The sequence below is a fragment of the Vanessa tameamea genome, chromosome 24, assembly GCF_037043105.1.
Source record: "Vanessa tameamea isolate UH-Manoa-2023 chromosome 24, ilVanTame1 primary haplotype, whole genome shotgun sequence".
Classification (NCBI taxonomy): Eukaryota; Metazoa; Arthropoda; class Insecta; order Lepidoptera; family Nymphalidae; genus Vanessa; species Vanessa tameamea.
Genome location: NC_087332.1, coordinates 5,888,442 through 5,911,979, shown reverse-complemented (window position 1 = coordinate 5,911,979; position 23,538 = coordinate 5,888,442). Strand labels below are relative to the sequence as shown.

General features: G+C 32.2%; 2 protein-coding genes across 3 annotated transcripts; both read left to right on the top strand.

The window, feature by feature from the left end:
* The first annotated feature begins 447 nt into the window (after window positions 1-447).
* On the top strand, window positions 448-7,909 carry LOC113402650 (vesicular integral-membrane protein VIP36). Its single transcript, XM_026642953.2, has 6 exons — window positions 448-645; window positions 717-832; window positions 3,313-3,510; window positions 4,516-4,678; window positions 5,122-5,288; window positions 6,011-7,909. Exons 1-6 carry the CDS (start codon window positions 525-527, stop codon window positions 6,221-6,223), a joined length of 978 nt encoding a protein of 325 aa, XP_026498738.1. The 5' UTR covers window positions 448-524; the 3' UTR covers window positions 6,224-7,909.
* A 736-nt stretch (window positions 7,910-8,645) lies between these two features.
* On the top strand, window positions 8,646-23,538 carry LOC113402640 (dosage compensation regulator). Of its 2 annotated transcripts, XM_026642940.2 has the most exons (24): window positions 8,647-8,850; window positions 9,187-9,434; window positions 9,563-9,810; window positions 12,189-12,362; window positions 12,586-12,665; window positions 12,747-12,929; window positions 14,262-14,356; window positions 14,548-14,670; window positions 14,790-14,938; window positions 15,232-15,358; window positions 15,569-15,718; window positions 16,367-16,511; window positions 17,034-17,137; window positions 17,793-18,026; window positions 18,482-18,637; window positions 18,852-18,982; window positions 19,820-19,989; window positions 20,229-20,422; window positions 20,722-20,836; window positions 21,165-21,316; window positions 21,638-21,829; window positions 22,262-22,420; window positions 23,005-23,206; window positions 23,240-23,538. In XM_026642940.2, exons 1-24 carry the CDS (start codon window positions 8,775-8,777, stop codon window positions 23,464-23,466), a joined length of 3,834 nt encoding a protein of 1,277 aa, XP_026498725.1. In that variant the 5' UTR covers window positions 8,647-8,774; the 3' UTR covers window positions 23,467-23,538. The 2 variants fall into 2 exon arrangements, with proteins under 2 accessions (XP_026498724.1, XP_026498725.1); XM_026642939.2 differs by having other exon boundaries at window positions 8,646-8,850; window positions 23,005-23,538.

Below are 23,538 nucleotides of genomic sequence, written 5' to 3'. Positions count from 1 at the left end.
CAATTTCGTTAAATTTCGTATTGTCTTACATCCATTAAATAAGTAAATCCATATTAAAAACTATTTATTGTCTGTTTACTTGCTTTACTTATTTATTTTTCTTCTATACTTACTACTTATTATATCAAATAAATAAATAAACTATAGAGGTAAAGAAAACAATCTTGGAATATCAGGTATTATATACAAAAACATAAAATCCTTTATAGACACACTTTAATCCGTTAACTTTAACATAATATATAACTATGTATTTCAGAGGCTTATTGAACTGTTTTTTACTGCTTAGAGCTGGGTACTTTTTCAACATCTCCAACGTATATGATGACTCATCTTATCTTTATCTTCCACGAGCTAACCATAAGATATATATTATAATAAAAATACATAATTATTTAATAGCGACAGCAATGCATAAAATGGGTGATTTAAAAATATAGTGTGGTAACACAGTCAGCGACTGCCATGATTTGGCGATTGTCTTGTCACTAGGGTGCTAGAAGATAATTAATATAAATATAAAAATGTGTAAAAGTGTGCTTAGTAATATTTTTCTTTTACCCATATTATTAACCCCTATTGTAGCAGAATGGAATACGAGAGATTATATCCGAAGAGAGCATTCGTTAACAAAACCATACCAAGGTGAGTGACCTGTGCATTGACTTTGAACTAGAGGTTTTTTGCGAATAATAAAATGTAATGGCTTATTGCAGGGAGTGGAATGTCGGTACCATACTGGGACTTCTTAGGTAGCACAATAGTTACTTCGAATTATGTTCGCCTAACCCCCGATCAACAGTCAAAGGCCGGCGCAATTTGGAACACAGCGGTATGCAATTGTACTCTTTGTGTCATAGGCAATATATATCATACATTACTATGTGCGTAATCTAATTAAGAGCTTGCGAAGAAAATTGTAGCAACGCCAAAACATTTTTATAGTTTTAAATTACACATCGATTCCATGACTAAGATATAAAATATTCACTGCTATCAATTTACGTCATGTAATTCATAAATCTTCTTTAACATAGACCGTTTTTATAGAGCTAATAAAGCTGTAAAACAGTTAAAAAAATTTGGTTAGAAACTGAACTAACAACATATACCGAATAAAGAACTTTATGTTTATACATCTTACCAATTATTTTCATGGCTTCAGCTTGTGCCAATATATCGTAATATCCTAAATAAACACCTAGTAATTGTCTTAAATAGTTTGCCAATAAACATACAATGAAAGTATGCCATGTAATAAGGCCATTAATATAATCAAGGTTAATTTTTCTTTCATACGACACACTTGCAGTGTTATTTTAATATTTATTTTTTTATTGTATAGATAATATTTTATTATTATTACAAGTGTCTTCGCACACTTGCAAATTTTTAATAAATAATATTATATGATATAGATATCATTTATATTCTATAGCACTTGGAAATTATATAGCTTTTTACCAGTCTATCATTACATACAAACAAATATTACCTCTGTAATATTGTTATTATCAATTTCTTTATTTAATTTATTTTTAATAATACAAGACTATACAATGATGATATTTCTATGGGTTTTTACAGTAACTTAAATCCACTTCAACTTGATCAAATTTTTCCACTGATACTGTTTGCCAGATTGAATGAGTCACCATTTTCACAAGTTTCTTGTTAATTAATGAATATTGTCTCTTTCTGACATCCCCATTCCTTTAATTTCTATATCCTTTTTATAAGCTTATTGGAGATAATTTAAAACACAGATATAAAAGAAAAGGATTCCCTTATATAAATTATCTCTATATAAATATTAATTAAAAGTTTTTAATGAAATGGTTTGGAACTTCAACCACCATTGTACTCCATGTAATAATGAGATCATCTGAGCATGTGTTGGACAATAGCACTTGAATACTTAGTTGTGCTTGATGAAAAAGTAGTCTAGGGTTAAAGTCGATGTGTTCTTTCCATACAGACGATTATGACTATCATTAATTAGAAGATAATTTGTTTAGCAATAATCTCACCATTATTACACATCTATGCAATACAATTCTTATCTATTTATTATTAATGTTAACATGATATTTGTGTTGTATTGTCTAGGTGCCTCTTGTAACTACTATTCAATCATTGGTATGATGATGGTCTGTAATTCGATCATCATAATTATGAAATTTTGATGAAAAATATTAAGTAGGTTTCGAACATTTTTTATTCTTATTTCCTAATTATTTTTATTAATAACTCTAAACCCTTTTGCAAGCCAAAAAAAGGAAATCTGTTGAAAAACAGTAGAAAAGGGTATAGAACTGTCTTTGCCAATTAATAATGAGTAATATTGAAGTACAAGAATAGTTATTGTAATATTGACAGTGTTTAAATTATTCTTGGTCATTGTATTGTTTGCTCTTCTAATTCATATAGTTCATGTTTGCTTATTATTCTTACAACAATAACTAGTATCACAACAATCTAATTATACTCCAAACACAAATATTATCATTTGTCATATAAATGTACAACGTAGTTTAAAAACAATACTACAATAATTTGTTTTAAGTTAGTAACACATTAGCATCATTCTTAGATAAAATAGAATAGATGCAAATATGTTGTAGAATAATAATGATTTACTAACCTTATCAATTCATATATATATTTTAAGCAGTGTTAAAACTGCATAAAAAAAGATATTTGACAGTTTAACAGGCAGACAGACATCCAGTATGGTCAAGTATTACAAAGGAGGTCTAGAATTCGCCTTAGGAATAATTTTGTTGATGTTTTTGTTTTCATTGTATTATCAATGCATATAATGATAATGATTGATGATATAATAATGACACACAAAATATATTATTTAATGATATACACTAAGCACACAGAAAATAATGAATTTTAAGTAATTTATTTTAAAAAAAATACTTTTAGTATGCTAAGCGATTTCAACTCAAACTCAATTCAACATTATTTTTTAAGTATACTTATTATCATTCAGAGAGGTACAGATACTGGTCTCCCCTGAGTGTTATGGCCATGAAACCATTGTATTTAACAAGTGCAAATATACTTTATTTTTAAATGTGTTATGAGACATTGTAAACAAAACTTAAGTTATCTAAACATTAATAAAATATGCTAAAATATTAAGTTGATTTTTATGCAGAAAATTTAAATTTTATTGGTATATTTTTTATCGTCAATAGAGTTCACATTCCCAAATTTGCAACTTTTTATATGCAAAATGCTAATATAATTTAAACTTTAAAAATCTATTAAAAAAATTAAAAAATTATTTTTTTTCAGCCATGCCACACCAGAAACTGGGAGCTTCAAGTCCAATTCAAGGTACACGGCCGAGGAAAGGATTTATTCGGAGATGGGTTTGTCATCTGGTACGTCCGTGACCGTATGCAACCGGGACCAGTATTTGGAAGCAAGGATTACTTTCAAGGCCTTGCAATCATATTAGATACATATAGCAATCATAATGGAGCTCATAACGTAAGTTGATAGGTTTAATATTAGTAACCTTTAAGCATGCATTTTTCGTTATTAAAGAAGTGTATATAAATCTTCGGCTCATAATCCAATACTATAAAATTAATGGTGTGTCGATAATGCATTGATAGTGGTGGGGCTATGTACAAGCCCGTCTGCGTAGGTACCACCCACTCATTAAACATTCTACCGCCAAACAGCAGTACTCAGTATTGTCACAATATAAAAAATAATACAGTAGGACGACGCCTTTGATCTCGTGGAAAATGCCGACAACTTCTAGACGGCGGCGGCGTTAGGATGCCAGGGTTGTCACAAGTAAACAATATTTATAAAATTATTTTTTATTGCAAATCAACATCGTCAGCAATATTATAATTAAAACAATATTACAACTTAATATAACAATGAAAACAATTTCGAATTCTGTACTTACATCAGTATACTGGCCAGTGGTAATGTCAAAAAATCGAAATCATCTCACCGGTACAATATTGGGTCTGATTTATGACGTAATTATCACTGGCCAGTATACTGATATAATATAGTAATATAAATCAGCATGTATATTACGGAATACATCCTACATTTTTGATACAAAGTGAAAAAATAAAAAAACAGACACGCGTTAGCACTGAATGATGTGTCCCGAACTACTAAGTTACTAACATTGTTTTGTTTGCAGTTCGGGCTCGGCATTCCCGCCTCTCGCCCCTCACACCCCGCACGATTGCCATGTCTAAACGTCTTCGTTGAACGACTGTGTAACTACAAGCACAAGGGACATAACATCTTTGTTTCCAAGGTGGCGCAATGGCGATGTAAGAAATTATTAATATTTCTTATAGCGCCATTGTTTATGGGCGGTGGTGACCACTTACCATCAGGTCGCCCATTTGCTCATCCGCCAATCTATACCATAAACAGATAAAATCAAAAATATTTTTTCCAATATAAATCTATCTCAGAAAAAGAATGTGTTTAGACAAACATCAATTGTACCCACAGCACCAGCATCCTTTCATATCAGCCATGGTGAACAATGGCACACTGCACTACGACCACGACCGAGACGGCACACATACACAGCTCTCTGGCTGTGAAGCCAAGTTCAGAAATTACAACCATGACACGCATCTCTCCATCATTTACAAGGACGATACGCTTGTAGGTGAGTTAAAAGTATTGTATAAACATTATAATGTAAACAATATGTTTCACAAACATGAATAAATTACTACAGACAAGGTAAATTTGATGTTAAGGCCAAAAGTAGATTATAGTATTATGTATGGGATTAAAGTTTATCTTAATAAGTGCAATAATTATATTATAAAAAAGGTCATAAAAAAAAAGAAAGAATGACATAAATATTTAATGAAATTTATACATCAATTCATGAAATTTTTAAATGTATTTCATGTTTAATATATTACTAATGTACATATTCGCATTGTGTGGTATTTTTTTTATTTTGTAATTCTATTTAGCAATATAGTACTGCAGCATTATTTGTTGCCTTGTTAATTCAAAAAATAAAAATATTCATATTGAAAGGTCTCTTGCATTACATTAAAAATGATTTCTTCATTACTCTTTTTCATCTTTCAACAGTATCTACAGACTTAGAAGGCAAGAATGCATGGAAAGAATGTCTAAGAGTAGAGAATGTTCTACTACCCACTGGATATTTCTTTGGTGCCACGGCCACTACGGGTGACTTGAGCGACAACCATGACATAATAGCAATCAAAATGTACGAATTGGATCTGCTTGAATCTGTAAGTTTTTTATTCACAGTAATTTTATATTATTATTGTAAGATTTAATTATTTAATACCCAAATGGAAACCTTTATTTAAAATTGATTGTAATATACTAGAATTATTAAAGATGCTATATTATATATATCAAAAGAGAACTTACCAATTTATATTTGTATATATTTACCAGGGTTGGCATAAATAAAACATTTTGATTTAAATCATGATTTAAATAGCGATTTAAATCAAATGATTTTTTCAATAAAAATCTATGATTTAATCATAAATGTTTAATTTCACTTTCACAGAAATCACGATAAAAAACAGATATTGAAATTATAATTAAGTTACTAACTAGGGTCGTTTAAATCTGAGAAATCAATATCATTATTATAATATTTGAATAAAAAATATCCCAATTGGCTTCTTAATTTGCTGTGAACAATTCCAAAGGTGGAAAACTATCCTGATTTTTTCCAACCCTGATATTTACTGACACAATAAGCAATATATATATTATATAAACTATCAAAAGAATATGTCTTTATAAAAATGTATACTTCCTATGCATGTGTGAGGAATGACCTGCAATTAATATTATATTATAAACAAAATAAATATTATAAACTTTAAGAAGATATTGGTAAAATAAGCGAAATTTTTTCATGTATTAAAAAAATATTGTTATTATACTTTACTTCCATAATGTATTTAAATTTAAAATTTATATTTCATTTCAGCAAAACAAAGATGAAGACAGGTCCAACATAATTCCATCCGCGGCGACTTTCGAAGCTCCTCGAGAGAGAGTTGAGGACTCAAAGCCAGCAATGTCGGGAATTAAAACTTTCCTTTGGATGATGTGTATTGCTATCGTTATAATTGTTTTAGTTGTAGTAGGAATTATGTGGTATCAGAAACGACAGGAAACTTCAAGGAAGAGACTGTATTAAATTATAGATACATTTTTAAAGGGTTTACAAATGTTGCCGTTGCAAATTAGGTTGAGAAAGAAATTTTGAAGTACAATATTTTAATTAATATTTTTTTCCAGCGATAACGCGAATCATATTTTAGAGACCAATTGAATTCTAAAACGAATAGTTTTGTATTTAAGTAAAATTTAACAAGTAAATGTGGATTTATAGTAATAAATAGTTGATTGAAATATCAAGAATACCAGTAATAGTCCATTAATACCTAAATATTGGGAAAAAGCCTTCTCCTATAGCAGAAGGCTTGGAAATCTAATCGAACATTGCTTCAATTTATTGGAAGTATATGTAGAAGAATTTGATAAAACAATTAAAGTTTTATTCACCAATCTGAATATTGGATTATGAAAAATGTAGATTTAAAATTTTGATTAAGTAATTTCATTTTTATATATTAAATAAATCTTACAAAACTTGTCATTTAATAAGTAAGTATTATACATAAAATAAATAGTAATAAAAATCGTCTCTATGGTTAATTTACCAAACATACAGATGAAATAAAATCTCCATTCCACAAAACAAACTCCCAAAGGATATTGCCCTTGGAAATATGCACGTCAGCTTCATTGGCCAAATCTTTTCTTAGGTTTCTAGTCTTAAATGTCGGATTTTTAGTAGCTATCCACCACTTACCCAGGCATATACACCAATGAGGTGTTAGTTCCCTAGGAACTCCCTCATTGGTCTATAGTTAGGAGGTCGACTTGTGGAATGAATAGAATATTTACTATTATTTTGTGTAATAAAATCAATTGTAGTAAAGACTGTTTGAAATAAGCCAACATATAATAACATCCATATAATCTTGAATATCATTTTCTTGATATTGTTTTATTTTCCTAACATCAATATTTTTTATATTGATGTATAATATTAAAAATAATTATAGTATATAATACTTTTCAACCATCACAATATATTTTTTCATTATAGTCTTTCAAGAATATAAAATAAAAAATATTTCACATAAAAACTCAACCTTTTTATATAACTAAGTGGCGGTTATAGCTAGGCTTATAGAAGCATCTTATTATAAGTAGGGTGTCAGGTTGATATTTATTGAATTGGACAATATGGTTTGGCAACTAGTAGTAAAGTTGCATGAATGTTATGAGAAGTATTTTTTTGTAAATCAATGTGTTATAGAAAAATATATCATATAATCTGAAAAATTAATCTAGAAACCATAATGAAGCTGTGTTCAATTAAATTAAATATCAAATAATTCATTTAATAAATATATGTACCGCAATTATATTAAAAATTAATATAACTTGTAATATTGTTGACAAAATATCTATTCTTAGCAAGAACTAAACGAAAATTAACGAAATTGTTATTTTCATCGATTATCTATAAGACAATAAACATTATTTTTTATTTCGTAACAAATATTGTATATATATATATTTTTTTATAATACAGCTTCCTGCATACCTTTTTTTCCTAAATTTATCTTTATTAGAACTAATTACTATATATGTTAACTGTTAACCATGCACTGTTTGTGCGATTTATTTTCTTCAAATCTACTAAATAAACATAAGTCGCCCAATCTATGAAGTAAATTTTATATTATTAATGACGTATGTGTGTTGAATGTTCTGCGTGTTTTGAAATAAAATAATTTATAATCTTGTATATTGATTTTTTATATTCTTATTTCCTAATCTGTGCCGTCGAACTTCTTTTATCGTCATTAATTACAAATGACAATGTTATCGCATAGACATATTTATATTCAAAACTAAATTCATTTCATGCAACATCTATTAATAATATGCCGATATTATTAATACAAATTTTACAAAAGACAAAATTTGTAAGAAATAAAAATATAATATCCATTTAAGCGGGATAAATACATTCTTCTTACAGTGCGTACAGACAGATCTGCTATTGGAATAAACAATATAATTTAATTTGCAATTTACACGACACGTCTTAGAAGTTAGAATAACTTATACTACTACCATGAAAGAAGTATACAATTAATATGCAATAAAGCACCGTATTAAGTCAAAATCTTACCGGTAGAGTTTATTATTAATTATTTCTGACAATAATAAATTAATTATTTTACTAAGTTACTTAAGCCAAGCCAAGAGTAACAAAAGTTTTTGAAAACACGCTATTCTCTCCTCCCATAGACCAAGCTCGAATTTCCATAGATAACTACATACAATATTCTCGATTCTACTATTTATGAATATTTTGACAGATCAATATATTCTGAACTTTGAAACAAAGATCGGGAGAGATTTTGGAAATATACTACCTTACCAATTATATTGTAGTCAGACAACAATTAAAAATATATCCTTTGTAAGGCTCTTCAAGAGCGGAGAGTGGAGACTCGTGTAAAGAGCCGACCGGCGACTACCGAGCTGAACCAGTGTCCCTTTTATTTAGATTTAGGTTTTATTTATTTGCTGGGCATTGCGTTCATTTAAGAAATATAATAAATGTTTATGTTATCTTTCATTATCTTCGTTTAAAGTTTACGATGGATGTGAAATCTTATTTGTTCTCGTGGGCATCAAAGAAAAGCTTAACACCGGCTTTTGACATTCGCGCTACTGGTAAGACATAGTTTTTATATGAAGTTCTGATTTCATTTATGAAAAAAATTAAATTAATAGATATCGGCAACTTTTACGCAACTACATGTCATAAATTAATTCAACATTTAATGTACAAGTAATATAAATTTTTATTTGATATAACCCCTTAATCATATGTGACAAGCTTCGTTTAAAAAAAATAATGATAAATAAAACTACAGCGTAAATGACTTGAGACGCTAGGAAATATACAACAATAATAACATAACCTATAGATACATATAGACATTAAAATATGTACTGTATAATGAATAAAGAACAATAATTAATTTACAAAATATGCTTTGTTTGAAGGTCCCAAGCATCGTCAAAGGTTTCTTTGTGAAGTACGTGTTGATGGCTATACTTATGTCGGAGCTGGTAATTCCGTGACAAAAAAGGAAGCTCAAAAGAATGCTTCACGGGATTTTCTCAACTTCTTAGTAAGAACTCGAGAGGTAGCTGCCAATGATGTCCCTGCAGATGTCCAAGTAAAAGTTGATAATGAGGATCTGAGTCAAGGAAATTTAATTAACGAACAACAGAAAAGACCTGTTTTTCAGGTAAAATATACTGTTTTCTTATTAAACTGTTTAATTTTTAAAAATAATAAAGCTTTTTGATAAAATTAATTATGTAACAACTAAAAAAAGAAATAATACTCATAAACAACTTTTTTTTTGCGATTTAGGATGGCAAGGGTCCTGAAAGCATGGGTCAAGCGTATCAAGCTTATGGTGGTGAAAGAGAAAATTTCACCTACATTGATCGACTCCAACAGCAGAAGAATGTTGAGGAAGCGGAAGATCTAGATGTCAATGCCAGTCTTCATGGTAACTGGACAATGGAAAATGCAAAATCAAAACTACATCAATTTATGCAAATAAATAAAATGAATGCAGATTATGTGTATAAAGCAGTGGGTCCCGATCATACGAGGTATGTGTCATAAATTTTATGTGTTAATTACAATCAAATAAATTTTTAAGTATATTATGATGTGCTTTTGTCAATATATTTTTTTAATTCATGTAAATTAACCGTAGCTGTAATATTTGTCTATATAAATATTTTTTAATTAATTGAATTAAAAAAATATATGAATTAATGCCATTATTGTCAAATAAACTTAAGCTCAAAATGGCAGAGTAGATAAAATACCATTGCTTACTATTAGTGAAGGCTTGCAGTAAAAATAAGCAAGTCGTAGAGCACATGTAACAGGGTTGGGGCTGGGGTCACAGCAATATTAATAATCCTTCTGTTATTAGTCATTTAATACATACTTGAAAAATAGATCTTTAAATAACATTAAGTTTAGAAGAATGATTGTTTGTAGATAGATAGGTACCTAATGGGCAACATGAGATCTTGCTTATTTATACTCAATACTTAAAGCGTATAATTTATTAAAATTCATATTTATAATTTAAAGCCTTATTCATATTATCATTCATTCCTATTAAATGGCTATAATAATCAAGAAATGATCCTTGCTTTTTTATTTAAAATAAGAAAAGATACATCCCATATGTAATCCTCGGATAATAATTATTCATTTGTTTTTATTTTCCACAGAGTATATTATTAAGATACCTTTGTGGAAATGTTGACTCATTTTAATGTCTGTTTATTCATGCTTTTATGCTGTATGCTTGCTAAATATATATAGTGATGTAGAATATGGCAAATCAATGTTTAATAGTTTTATCTTTTGGAGTTATTGTTTTGTAACTATACCTTATCTGCTAATATGGTTTAATTTATGAGCAATAATTATGATATTTAATTAATGTTTCTTAACATCTAAATATGATGTTTAATTCTATGGAGCTGCTAATATGCGATGTATTTGTGATCATGTCATTTATAGTTGATTCAGTTTTATAATATACAAAGATAAAATTTGAAGGCAACTTGTAAATTGTCTTAGAAATTTGCAATTTCTAATGTTTATCTATTGTCTTTTGAGTTTTATAAAGATAAGTTTAACTGTTCTCAAACTAATATTACAAAAATTTCGTTTACTTGTGACTTTTAAATTGCTATTTGTTATTATATAACAGAAATATATATAATTAATAAATATGCAATATATATAATTAATAAATAAACAAAGATAAATAAGTTGAGTACCTTTTGCTACGAATTTCAGTCTAATTAAAAAATAATTTAAAATAGAGTAGAAAAAAAAATAGTTTGAAACATGCAATTTCATATATGTTTAACTCATATTTGGCTCAATAATAATTACTTTTCAATTATTGAACATCGGGCGAACGCATGTTTAAAAAAAAATCAATTAGAAGTTGCTCTGGCTCAAATGTTTATCTTGTATATACAATTATCGTACAATTATAAATATCATATTTGCGATCTGTGTTGTTCCCGCAATTCATATTCTTTGTATGATTTTTTTTACTGCCACTGTTTATTCAGAATTTGAGTAAACAATGGCTGGAATACTTTTGTTATCAGTCTGGGAGTGAGGTTGAAATTATGAGTTATATGTGCTTTTATTGATCAATTCAACAGCGAATTTTAGTGCAGTTCTGCAGTGAAATTCGTTGAGAACAATAAATATAATTTAGATAATAACTTTAAAAGTAGTTTAATTCAAACAAATTTCTTACATATAAATTTAAATGTCTAGAATAGAAGCCAAAATTGCAAATAAAACGCAAAGTTGGCCTCAAAGATATCATCTCTACCGTAAGTGGCATTCAAAACACATCTAAGACGGATTAACATAACGGAAACGCAATGTGAGTATTGAGTGATGTTTACTCGGTAAACTCACCCAGTACTACAAGTAAGAGTTATGATTGGAGATTTCGTTGATATTATAAACATATTAAGTCTTAGATTGTTTTGGGTGCAGGTACTCGGTCTGTGTACTGGCGCCCATTCGGCCGCACTCCCAGACATATACCTTCTTCATCTTCATTTATTAACGGTAAGTAATGTACAAAAAATGTACACACTATTAATAGTTCTTTTAAACGTTTTTTTTTTTTTTTTAATGTATCCAATAGTAGTTTAATATACAATACTACTAATGAAAATATGCGTAATTTGTGTTTTGATTTTTGTTATTAATTTTATACATAAAATAAAAAGAAGTATTTTTTAGCTTCACTTGTGTATGTGAAACCTTGCAACAGAATTTTATACCAGTTTCTCCCAAACACTTGAGGCCGGTTCGTATACAAAGGCATTTTTAATTAAAAATTAAAGTATACTAAATTAAATTAGGATCGCTCTTGATTTAAATAAGACTTATTTAAATTTTTAATAACTCCATAATCCATCAACAGGAGTTTTTGCTGTGAGATGTCTATATACGTTCGTCAATTGGGCCGCAATGTGACCGGTCGTGAAACTGCTTCGAATAAACAAACCGCCAGCAAGTCTTGTGCTCTGTCACTAGTACGTCAGCTGTACCATCTCGGTGTGATTGAAGCCTTCAGTGGAACATTGAAGAAGGACCGGTAAGTGTGGAACTAGCTTATAATTTTCGATTATTTCCATACCTTGTCGGAATTGTATGTAAATTAATATGTCATGTACATATAAAAGGACTACTTGTTGTTTTAAGTACATAAATAATTTCTATTCGTTAGCACAGTAAAAAAAATAAACAAACAATTTTTTTTCTTAAAATTATATCTTAATTTTTTTTATAATAAAAATTAATTCGTGCTGAAATTTTAGATCTTCCGAAGGTATTATGAAGCCATATAAAGTGGCTATTAGTCCCGAACTCGAAAATCAATTAGAAGATGCATTACAAGGTATTTTGTTAATTGGTTATTTTTACAAATTTTAAAATAACGAAGAAACTTATACAAATAAATGAAAACAAAAAATTTCAGCATTAAACATAGAACCGGTGGATGTAACTGCTCCGCAGCCAGAACAAGCCGAGGGTCAGGGAGTTACGTTGCTACAGGTCGATAGAGTGAAAGCAATGAGGGAGGTGCGGCCCACGCCCTCGGGGGTGGTGTCCTGGTCGCCGCCGCAGCCTAATTGGAACGCTTGGACCGGTTGCAATATCGGTAAGTGCGTATTTTATGATCAGAAATAGAACTGACCATATATTTTTTTTAAATTTATTTATGTGGGCTGAAATTAGACATCATTTTCTACATAATAATTGCTACCTATTCGAGTTTTGCTCAGGTGAAAGCAAGATTTAATCTGCCGCAGCCCTAACCATCGTCAAATTATGTTTTACGAATCGTCAATGGCGGTCAAAAATAAGTTTTACGACTCTCTTTAATTGAAGATGTTTAATTTTGGTCCAGTGAATATGGCGGTCAAAAATGTTGATTGACAGCGGAATGCGTAAAACCTTACTTCCAATTGATAAGGGGGCGTTATCGTGACGAATAAACGTACCCAATAACAGTATTTCAGGACGTTTTTCTTTTATCGCGTTTGCTTACTAAGATCCAGTATCAGTTTTGCCATTTTATGAGAGCCGTCTCAAGCTATGCTGGGACCTTTGGGCATCCATGAATTTGGGGCCCTTTTGGTAGATATTTACTAGCACGTACAAATAATTTTCTCATAGTCAGGCCTTAAGTATAGCTTCAAATAAACGGTGGGAACATTCGTAGGAATCTGATTGGTTGTACAATCTTATGGCTATAGTATATATATTTCTATCGTGAAGTGCACGTCTATAGCTTTCTACTTTTAATATCGACTGTCGTCACTAGCCTTTTGATAAATATGTTCGTTATTTCTTACAAATATGGCAATTTCGAAAATACACATAGCAGTTAACGTGGGGCCAACTTCTTCGGGGCCCTTACACGATGGGGGTACCCTACACGGGGCACATGCCCAGGACCATGGTAAAGACGGTAATGCATTTTATCAATGCCACGTCATCATTGGCAAGGATTCTTCACTAAACTAGAACACGGAGTCCTCGAAACTCGAAATTACTTTATAAATTGCAAATAAATTAGTTAGTTTCTGGATCGAAATGGACGAATCACCCTGGAATAGAAATTCGCTCTGGAATATTTAGAGATAATGCAGAGAAATTTCCAAACATCGGTGTGTCTTCCAAAAAAAATATATTTATATTCCATAACCCAAATTGATAGGCGATCCAGAATAAGGTTCATAGAATAAAACTGTATAATTGGGTAAATTATCATATTCTAATGTATTTTAAGCGCTCCATCTACCATTACCTAATAAACTATATTTTAAAAAAAGGTATGTCATAGAAATGTTCTATATAGCCGCATACATATAATCTCACGCTGTTTTGAAATTCCATAATAATCTATAAAAATCAAACAAGCAAACTTACCTATTTAAAATATTCATAATATAATATATATCTACCGTGGGATATATTTTAATTTTAGATGAGGGACCTTTGGCTACTACTAATTTGGATGACATCAGCAGGGATTTGGAGAAACATCATCGTAATATCTGTCAGAACAGTGAGCTTTACCAGGTTAATGTTTTATTCAAAATACGCATGATTTTCTGTATCTTATACTGTAATACACACACACACACACACACACACACACACACACACACACACACACACACACACACACACAATCACATACAAACAGACACACTCTCACCCATATATACAAACAAACACATACACACAAATGAATTAATTTGTCTTTACAGGAGAGTGTGTGCGAAAGAGAACAGTTACCGGTTTATGCGATGCGTTCACAAATCATGGAGGCGATAAACGAGAATCCGGTCATCATCATCCGTGGTAACACTGGATGCGGTAAAACAACTCAGGTTCGTGAAGTGTCGTTTTCATATGATCACTATCGGCTTAAATCATTAAGTTCAGGCTCGAATGCTATCATGTTTGGAGTGTAGAACCTTACATTGATTACGCTCGCTGCGCCCTGCAGGTGTGTCAGTTTATCCTGGACGACTACATCGCGAGCGGGCAGGGCGCGTGGGCGAACGTGTGCGTGACGCAGCCGCGACGCATCTCCGCCGTCAGCGTGGCCGAGCGCGTCGCCGCCGAGCGCTGCGAGGAGCTCGGCGGCAGCGTGGGGTGAGCGGTGCTGCCTGAGCGTGTGTGCGGGTGTGCGTGCGTGCGTGTGTGAGAATATACGTGAGCGTGCGTGCATACATATTGTGATCTGTGTGTTGGTTGTGTGCTTGCCTATGTACTTGTCGGTGAATGCATATTTTCCCAATGATTATATCGGAATATTTGAATTGGTCTAACTGTATTGAGGTCTATTCATCCATGTGTAGATGTAAAATTTACAAGTTCATTGATACAACAGATTATAAGTGTAAAATAGTATATTATTTACTAATTCCCCCTACTCGTCCCTTCAGGTATTCCGTGCGCTTCGAGTCAGTGCAGCCGCGACCATACGGGTCCATTATGTTCTGCACTGTCGGCGTGTTATTACGAAAACTGGAAGGTGGGCTGAGAGGCGTCAGCCATGTGTTAGTTGACGAGGTTTGTTACTATAGCGAAATTTTATGTTATACTAAGCCAAACGACGGTCATTTATCTAAAGAAGGATATGACATACAAACATATATAGATCTATACACTCACGTAGGCGCGCCACTCCACTATATCTATATCTATAGTGTGATATATATACATTTAAAAATAACGTAATATAAAAAAATCTATATTAATATAATTTTGTTTATGTTACAGGTCCACGAACGTGACGCGGACACGGACTTCGCTCTGATTTTACTACGAGACATGGCCCACACTTACCCTGACTTGCGTATAATTCTCATGTCAGCTACCGTCGATACTACTCTTTTCGTCAATTATTTCGGGAATTGTCCAGTTATTGAGGTAAATATTATCATTCAAATATTACACCGATATCTACTGAAACTATACTATATTTAAATTGCAGAAGGAATTAAGGTAAACAAATCTTAGAATTACCTATTCCAAGCAATGAGCTAAAAATATATTATATACTAAAAATTGGTCGCATCTATTTTATTATTTATAGTGCAACACTATTTTATTATTATTTTCTAACAGGTTACTTTTAAATATACATTTATTTTTACTTTGAAAGTTACGATTACAACATGGATGAAACCCAAAACGTCATTTACTACAGATCCACAACAAATACCACAAATGTCAGATTTATTTATCTTTACCTTCCTATCAGTGATATCATATTTTTAACTGTATGTGAGTCTAATTGTGTGCATACGTATGTTAGTATTATTATTGGTCAATATTATTTAATTTTCGGGATGACAAATTATCATTGACAACCTAACCATCGGATCTAAGATTATTTTGTAAATGTAATGGTCAATACATAATACAAGTATCTATGGCTATTGTCTTAAGAAAAAATATATACTGAACGTAACCATAGACAAAAGGCCACAGATATAAAAACCTTGATAATGAAGAATGATAGATGATTATTGATATTGATTGATGATTATTATTAGGATTGTATTTCTGTTACAGGTCCCGGGTCGTACTTATCCAGTCAAACAATATTTCCTCGAAGATTGTGTGGAACTGACCAAATTCATGCCATCGCCCGATACCAGGAAAAGGAAATCATCAGGGAAGAAGGCGTCTAAAGATGACGAGGACGATGACGATGAAGGTGTGATTTGACAACTTTACCTTAAAACAATAATGAAATGGCAAATCATTATATTATGTAGTGTCGAATTCAAATATCTACTAATATTATAGATGCGAAAGTAACTGTGCGTTTGCTTGTCTGTTTGTTTATCTGTCAGTCTTGCTCTTTCACGGCCAAACCAATGTAACGAATTAAAAAAAATTTGGTATGATATACATAGGCTTCTTTTTTGCCTGACACCAGATGACCATTCCTTAAATCCGAGCATAGTCGCGGGCATCAACTAGTCCTATATAAATGTTATATGAGTTGTTGTTGGATACAAATGTGCTAGATATTCACCCACACATGTTTTTCTTTGAACACTAAGCAGAACTGCGACTGAGATGAACTGCAAACACAATCTAGTAGATGGAAATTGTTTGGTGCTTGTTTGAGTTTAAACCAGTATTCTTAGTTTAAGATATGTTCTAACCAATGAGCTATCTCAGCTCCAAATAATAATCTATTCATTAATATGTTGAAATTAATTAAATTCAGGTGATGGTATTGAGGAAGAAGAAGATTTTAATAAAAACTGCAAAATTGATAGCAACTATTCGACTCATACCGTCGAAGCCATGGCAAAATTATCTGAAAAAGATGTAAGTATTATTGATAAATATAAATTTTTATAATAGTCCTATTAGCTTTGTCCTGTTAACTTCTCGAGCCGAGATGGCCCAGTGGTTTGAACGCGTGCATCTTAACCGATGATTTCGGGTTCAAACCCAGGCAGGCACCACTCAATTTACATGTGCTTAATTTGTTTATAATTCATCTCGTGCTCGGCGGTGAAGGAAAACATCGTGAGGAAACCTGCATGTGTCTAATTTCAACGAAATTCTGCCACATGTGTATTCCACCAACCCGCATTGGAGCAGCGTGGTGGAATATGCTCCATACCTTCTCCTCAACGGGAGAGGAGGCCTTAGCCCAACAGTGGGAAATTTACAGGCTGATTATGTATGTTTATTATGTTAACTTCTCTACTAATATTATAAATGCGGAACTCTCTGTCTGTTACTCTTTTACGGTAAAACCTATATGAAGATATCTTGAACACCAATAAAGGACGTAGGCCTTTTAAAGTTAAAACGTGACGACCAATCCCTAAAACACTAATGTTGACGAGGACTACACCTTATCTGATTCATCAAATAGACTATTTGATCGGACTGTTTTCCTTTTTTAAATTCAATAAAAATGTATTTAGCAATTTAAAAAAAATATGTACCGTGAAAAAGATTTTCTTTTCAGCTAAGCTTCGAACTGATTGAAGCCATCCTACTTTACATAAACAATTTGGGTGAGGAAGGTGCAATTTTAGTATTTCTGCCGGGCTGGAACCTCATATTTGCACTGATGAAACACTTGTCTCAGAATAGAATATTCGGAAATACCGATAGATATGTGATACTACCCTTGCATAGTCAAATACCAAGAGATGATCAGAAGAAAGTGTTTATAACTCCACCACAAGGACTTACCAAGGTAATTTTTGCTTTTTAATTTAGCCGGTTTACTTGGTGGAGAGGGCTTTATGCAAGTCTGTTTGGCTAACCAACCACTATCGAAGATTAATCCTCCAGCTTCTAAGGTTGGTGGCGCATTGGCAATGTAAGGCATAATTTGTAGTATATTGGCATGTAGTCTGTGGGCAGTGTTGATCTCTTACCGATATCATCATATTATTAAAAAAGAGTACAATGAAAAGTATTATAACCCCTTTATAAGGATATAAAAGTAGTTAATATTTTGTTAAAATTAAGTATTAATGTACCTTATAGAACAAACTTTGGTAAAACATTGTATTTCACCAATTTTTACATAGTTAAAATATTACTGCTTATCCGGTTTTCGTAATCAATAACGTATAATTAGTAATAATTTTTTTACAAGTTAAATTCAATAAAAAAACATAAAAATTATTATATAATATATTTCAGGTGATTCTATCGACAAATATCGCGGAAACATCGATAACAATCAACGACGTGGTCTACGTGATTGACTCCTGTAAGGCTAAGATGAAGCTTTTTACATCACACAACAATATGACGTCATACGCTACAGTCTGGGCCAGCCGGACTAACCTTGAACAGGTATATGCTTATCTATAAAACATAAGATTATATTCATACTTAAAATTGATAGTAATGATCATGAAATATCAATATTTAAAAAATACTTTCTCAGTGTTTCATTTTTAACAATATACTGCTCTATAGTATCTATGTGCATCTTCTGCAATTAAAGGAGATGGCTTGGAGTTTATTCCTAATATATTATTGCTAAATGTAATGTTGTGTATTTCAGCGTAAAGGCAGAGCCGGTCGAGTCAGTCCTGGGGTATGTTTCACGTTATGTTCGAAAGCGCGTTTTAATCGCCTCGACGAGCACCAAACCGCTGAAATGTTCAGGACACCATTACACGAACTCGCTCTGAGGTATTATTAATATATTATTTATTTTCTAATATAATATTTATATGTATTATAAAGATCATTTACATTAACTTATCTATTACTTACTATTACAATCTGAATATATTATGATAAACTTTGCCATTGTAGAATATTACTTAGCATTTTCCATATGTTTCATTACACGCAAAAACACTTTGATTTTACTGAATAATGTCTTAACTAATTTAAGTATAATTAAGTTATTAGTATGAGTTCGCTGCCGGTTCTTCTCATTGGAATCTCCAGTGGCCTTATATTAAATTTTCATACAGTTGATAATCCTGTAACTTCACAAATGTGCTTGTACTCGAAAAAAAGTTTTTTTCTCACTAAAGAAACTTGCGAGATCCCTAAAAATTATTTTAGTATCTTGTCTAATATATTCAAAAGTGGCGAGAGAGAATCTGCATTTCTCCCATGGTTCTTTTATGATATCAGTAGGCAGAATAGCAAATATGGAAAGGCCATGATGAAACAGCAATAGTTAATTGTTGTGTTCCAGTTTGAAGAGTGAGGGTGTACATATTAGTTATGGATGTAAGGAATGGTTAATATTTCTTACGGCACCATTAACAATGGGTGGTGGAGAATACTTAACGATAGGCAGCCCATTTGGCTATCTGTCTACCTATTACCATATCTTAACTAATGTATAGAATCTATAGACAAAACGGGAAATATGATTTATTTCTTAGAGTGTTAATGTCTATGGGCGGTGGTGACCCCTTACCATCAGTTAGACTATTTGCCCTTCCGTCAAGAAATATTTAAAAAAATGTACAAAATTTAATTTTGTAATAATTATATTTTTTTATCTAGCATTAAGTTGTTACGTCTCGGGAACATCGGTCACTTCCTATCCAAGGCGCCTGAGCCTCCACCACTGGATGCTGTCATTGAAGCCGAAGCATTACTTCGTGACTTGGGCTGTTTGGATAATAATGACGCACTTACTCCCTTGGGAACAATCCTCGCTAAACTACCTATAGGTAAGATTGCCGTTTTGATTATGTGTATAATGTTTGTGTCTGTTTGGTAACCGACCGAGCCCGTACAGAACAATGAAAGTAATTTGGTTTTTATGCTGAGAAATTCTACACATACGTCGTCATAGCAGCAGACAAAGGAAGTAAGTATCCTGTATAAGTAAAATTTCTGTCAGCCCATCCGACTGTAAAAGTAACCGAGAATAATGACATTTATAAATCACAAATGGTGTTTTTTCCAGAACCTCGTTTGGGTAAAATGATGGTACTGGGTTTCATGCTGGGAGTGGGTGACGCTCTTACCACCATGGCAGCCAACTCTACTACGTTCCCTGAGATCTTCGTCGTGGAAGGCAGGAGGAGGCTCAGTGTACACCAGCGAGCACTCGCCGGTGAAAGGGCTTCAGACCATGTGGCTATGCTTAACGCTTTCCAGGTGACTCAATCATTTGGCATGTAATTATAATCTATACTAATATTATAAATGCTAAACTAATTCTGTCTGTCTGTAAAGATTTCCCGGCAAAATCACTGAACCAAATTTCATAAAATTTGGTATGAAGCAAGCATGAGCCCCAAGTAAGGATATGGCTTATTTTTTATACCTAACACCTGACGACCCCCTAAAACACGAGCGAGGACACGGGCGATAATTAGTTTAAAATAAAACTGGTTACGATGACAATATTGAACGTAAAACGTAAGATGTTCACGTCTGTGCAATGTATGTTAAAGATGTGGGAGAGAGAACGGGCGAAAGGCGACGACGCTGAAATACAGTGGTGTGATTGGAAAGGTGTTCAACAGACAACGCTTCATGTCACCTGTGAGGCTAAATATCAGCTAATAAGTAAGTTTTATTGAAAATCAATTCATTTCTGCATATTTGGATTTACAACAAGAGGCAATTATTTAACAAATAATATAAACGAAACGAAAATCAACTGAGTTGTTACATATCGATAGGATGCTCATATAATCCTCCACTTTTTACTAATAGTAATTTTAGTCTAGTAATTTTTACATACATTTAATAACTAAGCCTTAAATATAAGTAAAGTAAGTAGTAAGTTATAAGATAATAAGTTGTAATTACTATTTAAATTTATAAAATATTATTAATAGTGCGAAGGTTGAACCAAAAATTTTTATAAAATGATGTTTTTAAACAATTTCAGATATACTGACAATAGCAGTAGGATTCTCAGAGGAATGTTGTATACCTCAGAGATGGAATCCAAACGTACAAGACCCAGTATTGGACTCGGTTATTGCACTTCTTTGTATGGGCCTGTACCCTAATGTGTGCTTGCATCAAGGGAAAAGAAAGGTTGGTGAATCACTTTTAAAAGTTAAGGTTACAAATTCTTACACAAGTCTATGAGCAAGATTGGCAGGTGGCGTATTTCCTTTTTTTTTATTAATTCTCTGCTAATTATTTAAAGAGGTAAAGTTTGTTAGTTTGTTTGTACGGGTAATCTCAGCCAATAATAACCAAAACCAAAAAAAAAAAAATAATTACATTATCTGGTAGAAAGCTACATTATTCCCGAGTACATAGTTAGTAATATATAAAAATCAAATAAAAACAATTGGCTCCTGTTAAGTTAAAAGTATATGCCATATTAATCTGACTATTCATTATTTCTAGGTACTTACAACTGAAGGCAAACCGGCTTTGATTCACAAAACATCAGTAAACTGTAGCAATCAAGAACAGAAATTCCAATCACCGCTGTTTGTGTTTGGTGAGAAAGTAAGGACCAGGGCGATTAGCTGTAAGCAGACCACTATGGTAGCACCACTTCACATCTTGCTGTTTGGTAGCAGGAAAGTCGAATGGGTGAGTAACGGCAATTTAGTTTTATGAAAAATGTGAACCATGAGCTTTCACCGAGGGAGAGCCGATTGACTAAAAGAAGTTGATGATAATAGAAAATGTTTAAATGCTACTAGGGATAAATATCGATTTCTGAAAAAATAATTACTACGCATGATGACGGTTCTTGTTAGAATCCACATTCTGAACTAGTTTCTTTTAATTTATTAAGACTCGCTAACTTTGAATTATATTTCTTTCTTTAAGCATAATGTTGTGTGCTCCTGTTACAAAGGAACTCGTGTTCGCGTATCTCTCATCCCATTAAAAAAAATTGTAGTTAACGTTGAATTATCAAAAATTATAAAAGCGTATTCCAATTATTATCAGTCAATAAGCAATATCTGAATGAATTATAACATTCCCCGGTTTAATACTAAGCTTTGTATTTTCTAGATTGATAACATGGTCCGAGTGGACAATTGGCTCAATTTCGAAATGTCACCGCGAACAGCCGCACTGGTGACCGCCCTACGGCCCGCTATAGAGAAGTTGGTAGAACGAGCGGCGGCCGAGCCGGATGCTGCCTTGAACTTCTCGCCAGCGGAACAGAAAGTAAGTCGGAAATCACATATTTATCCTTTCTGAATTCATTAAGTTCAATGCTTTGGGCCTAATTCTATAATTATATAAAATACAGTAGCTCATAATGAATAAAATGCATAATCACCTGTACTTTTAAATTTGTCAACAGAATAGAGCTAACATATCTTTGAGCTCTATTTCGTCTTAATCAAATCATCCGTGTTGATTTAAAGTCATATGGCGGAGAGAAATGTATAGTTTAAGAAAGGCAGCAATGATAAATAAACCTTAGGTTCAAATTTTGCGATTATCCTTTTCTATGCGGTTTTCTAATAGCTATGAAATTATGCATTATAAACAAAATGCATCGATATTTAAAATACAACACTATTCCTCATAGCTACTGACATACACTTTAATTGAAAGTTAAAAAAGCCATAGATTATTAAGATCTCGTCCAACAATATCATGTCCAGGTTCAGGTCACGTCAAGGTCAGCGTTGTTTGTTCATCTTAACTCCTAACATCGAAATCGATTGTAAATAAGTTCTCTACATCATTTTCATCACAGAAAGAGTTTCAAATTATCTTAAATTTATTTTATTTTATTACAGGTCATAAATTGCTTAAAAGCACTTTGCATTATGGACGCCGGTGATTATAATATACCGCGAGACGCACCGACATTTTCATTCAGACCTGACGGAGCTAAAAGAGGAGGTTGGGCACGAGGCTGGGCAACAAATGTTCCAAGACATCAGGGAGGATATGGCAATCAAGGTGGCTTTGGGAATACCGGCGGTTTTAGTAACAGAGGTTTCGGATCTAGCGGCGGTTTTAGTAACAGAGGCTTCGGATCTAGCGGTGGGTTTGCAAGAGGTAGTGGAAATAACGGGTTTGGCAGTAGAGGCGATTTTGGGAATCGAGGTGGCTTTGGAAGTAGAGGTGGCTTTGGAAGTAGAGGCGGTTTTGAAGGTAGAGGGGGCTTTGGGGGAGATAGAAGTGGTTATGATAATGACTTTGGGAACAGAAGAGGTTACGGACGTCGAGGTGGTTTTGGAAATAGAGGTTGGTAAAATCATTCCAAAGTTCTAGTTTAAATATAGGAAAAGTGTCACTGTGACTAAGAAATAAAATGTTTCATTGTA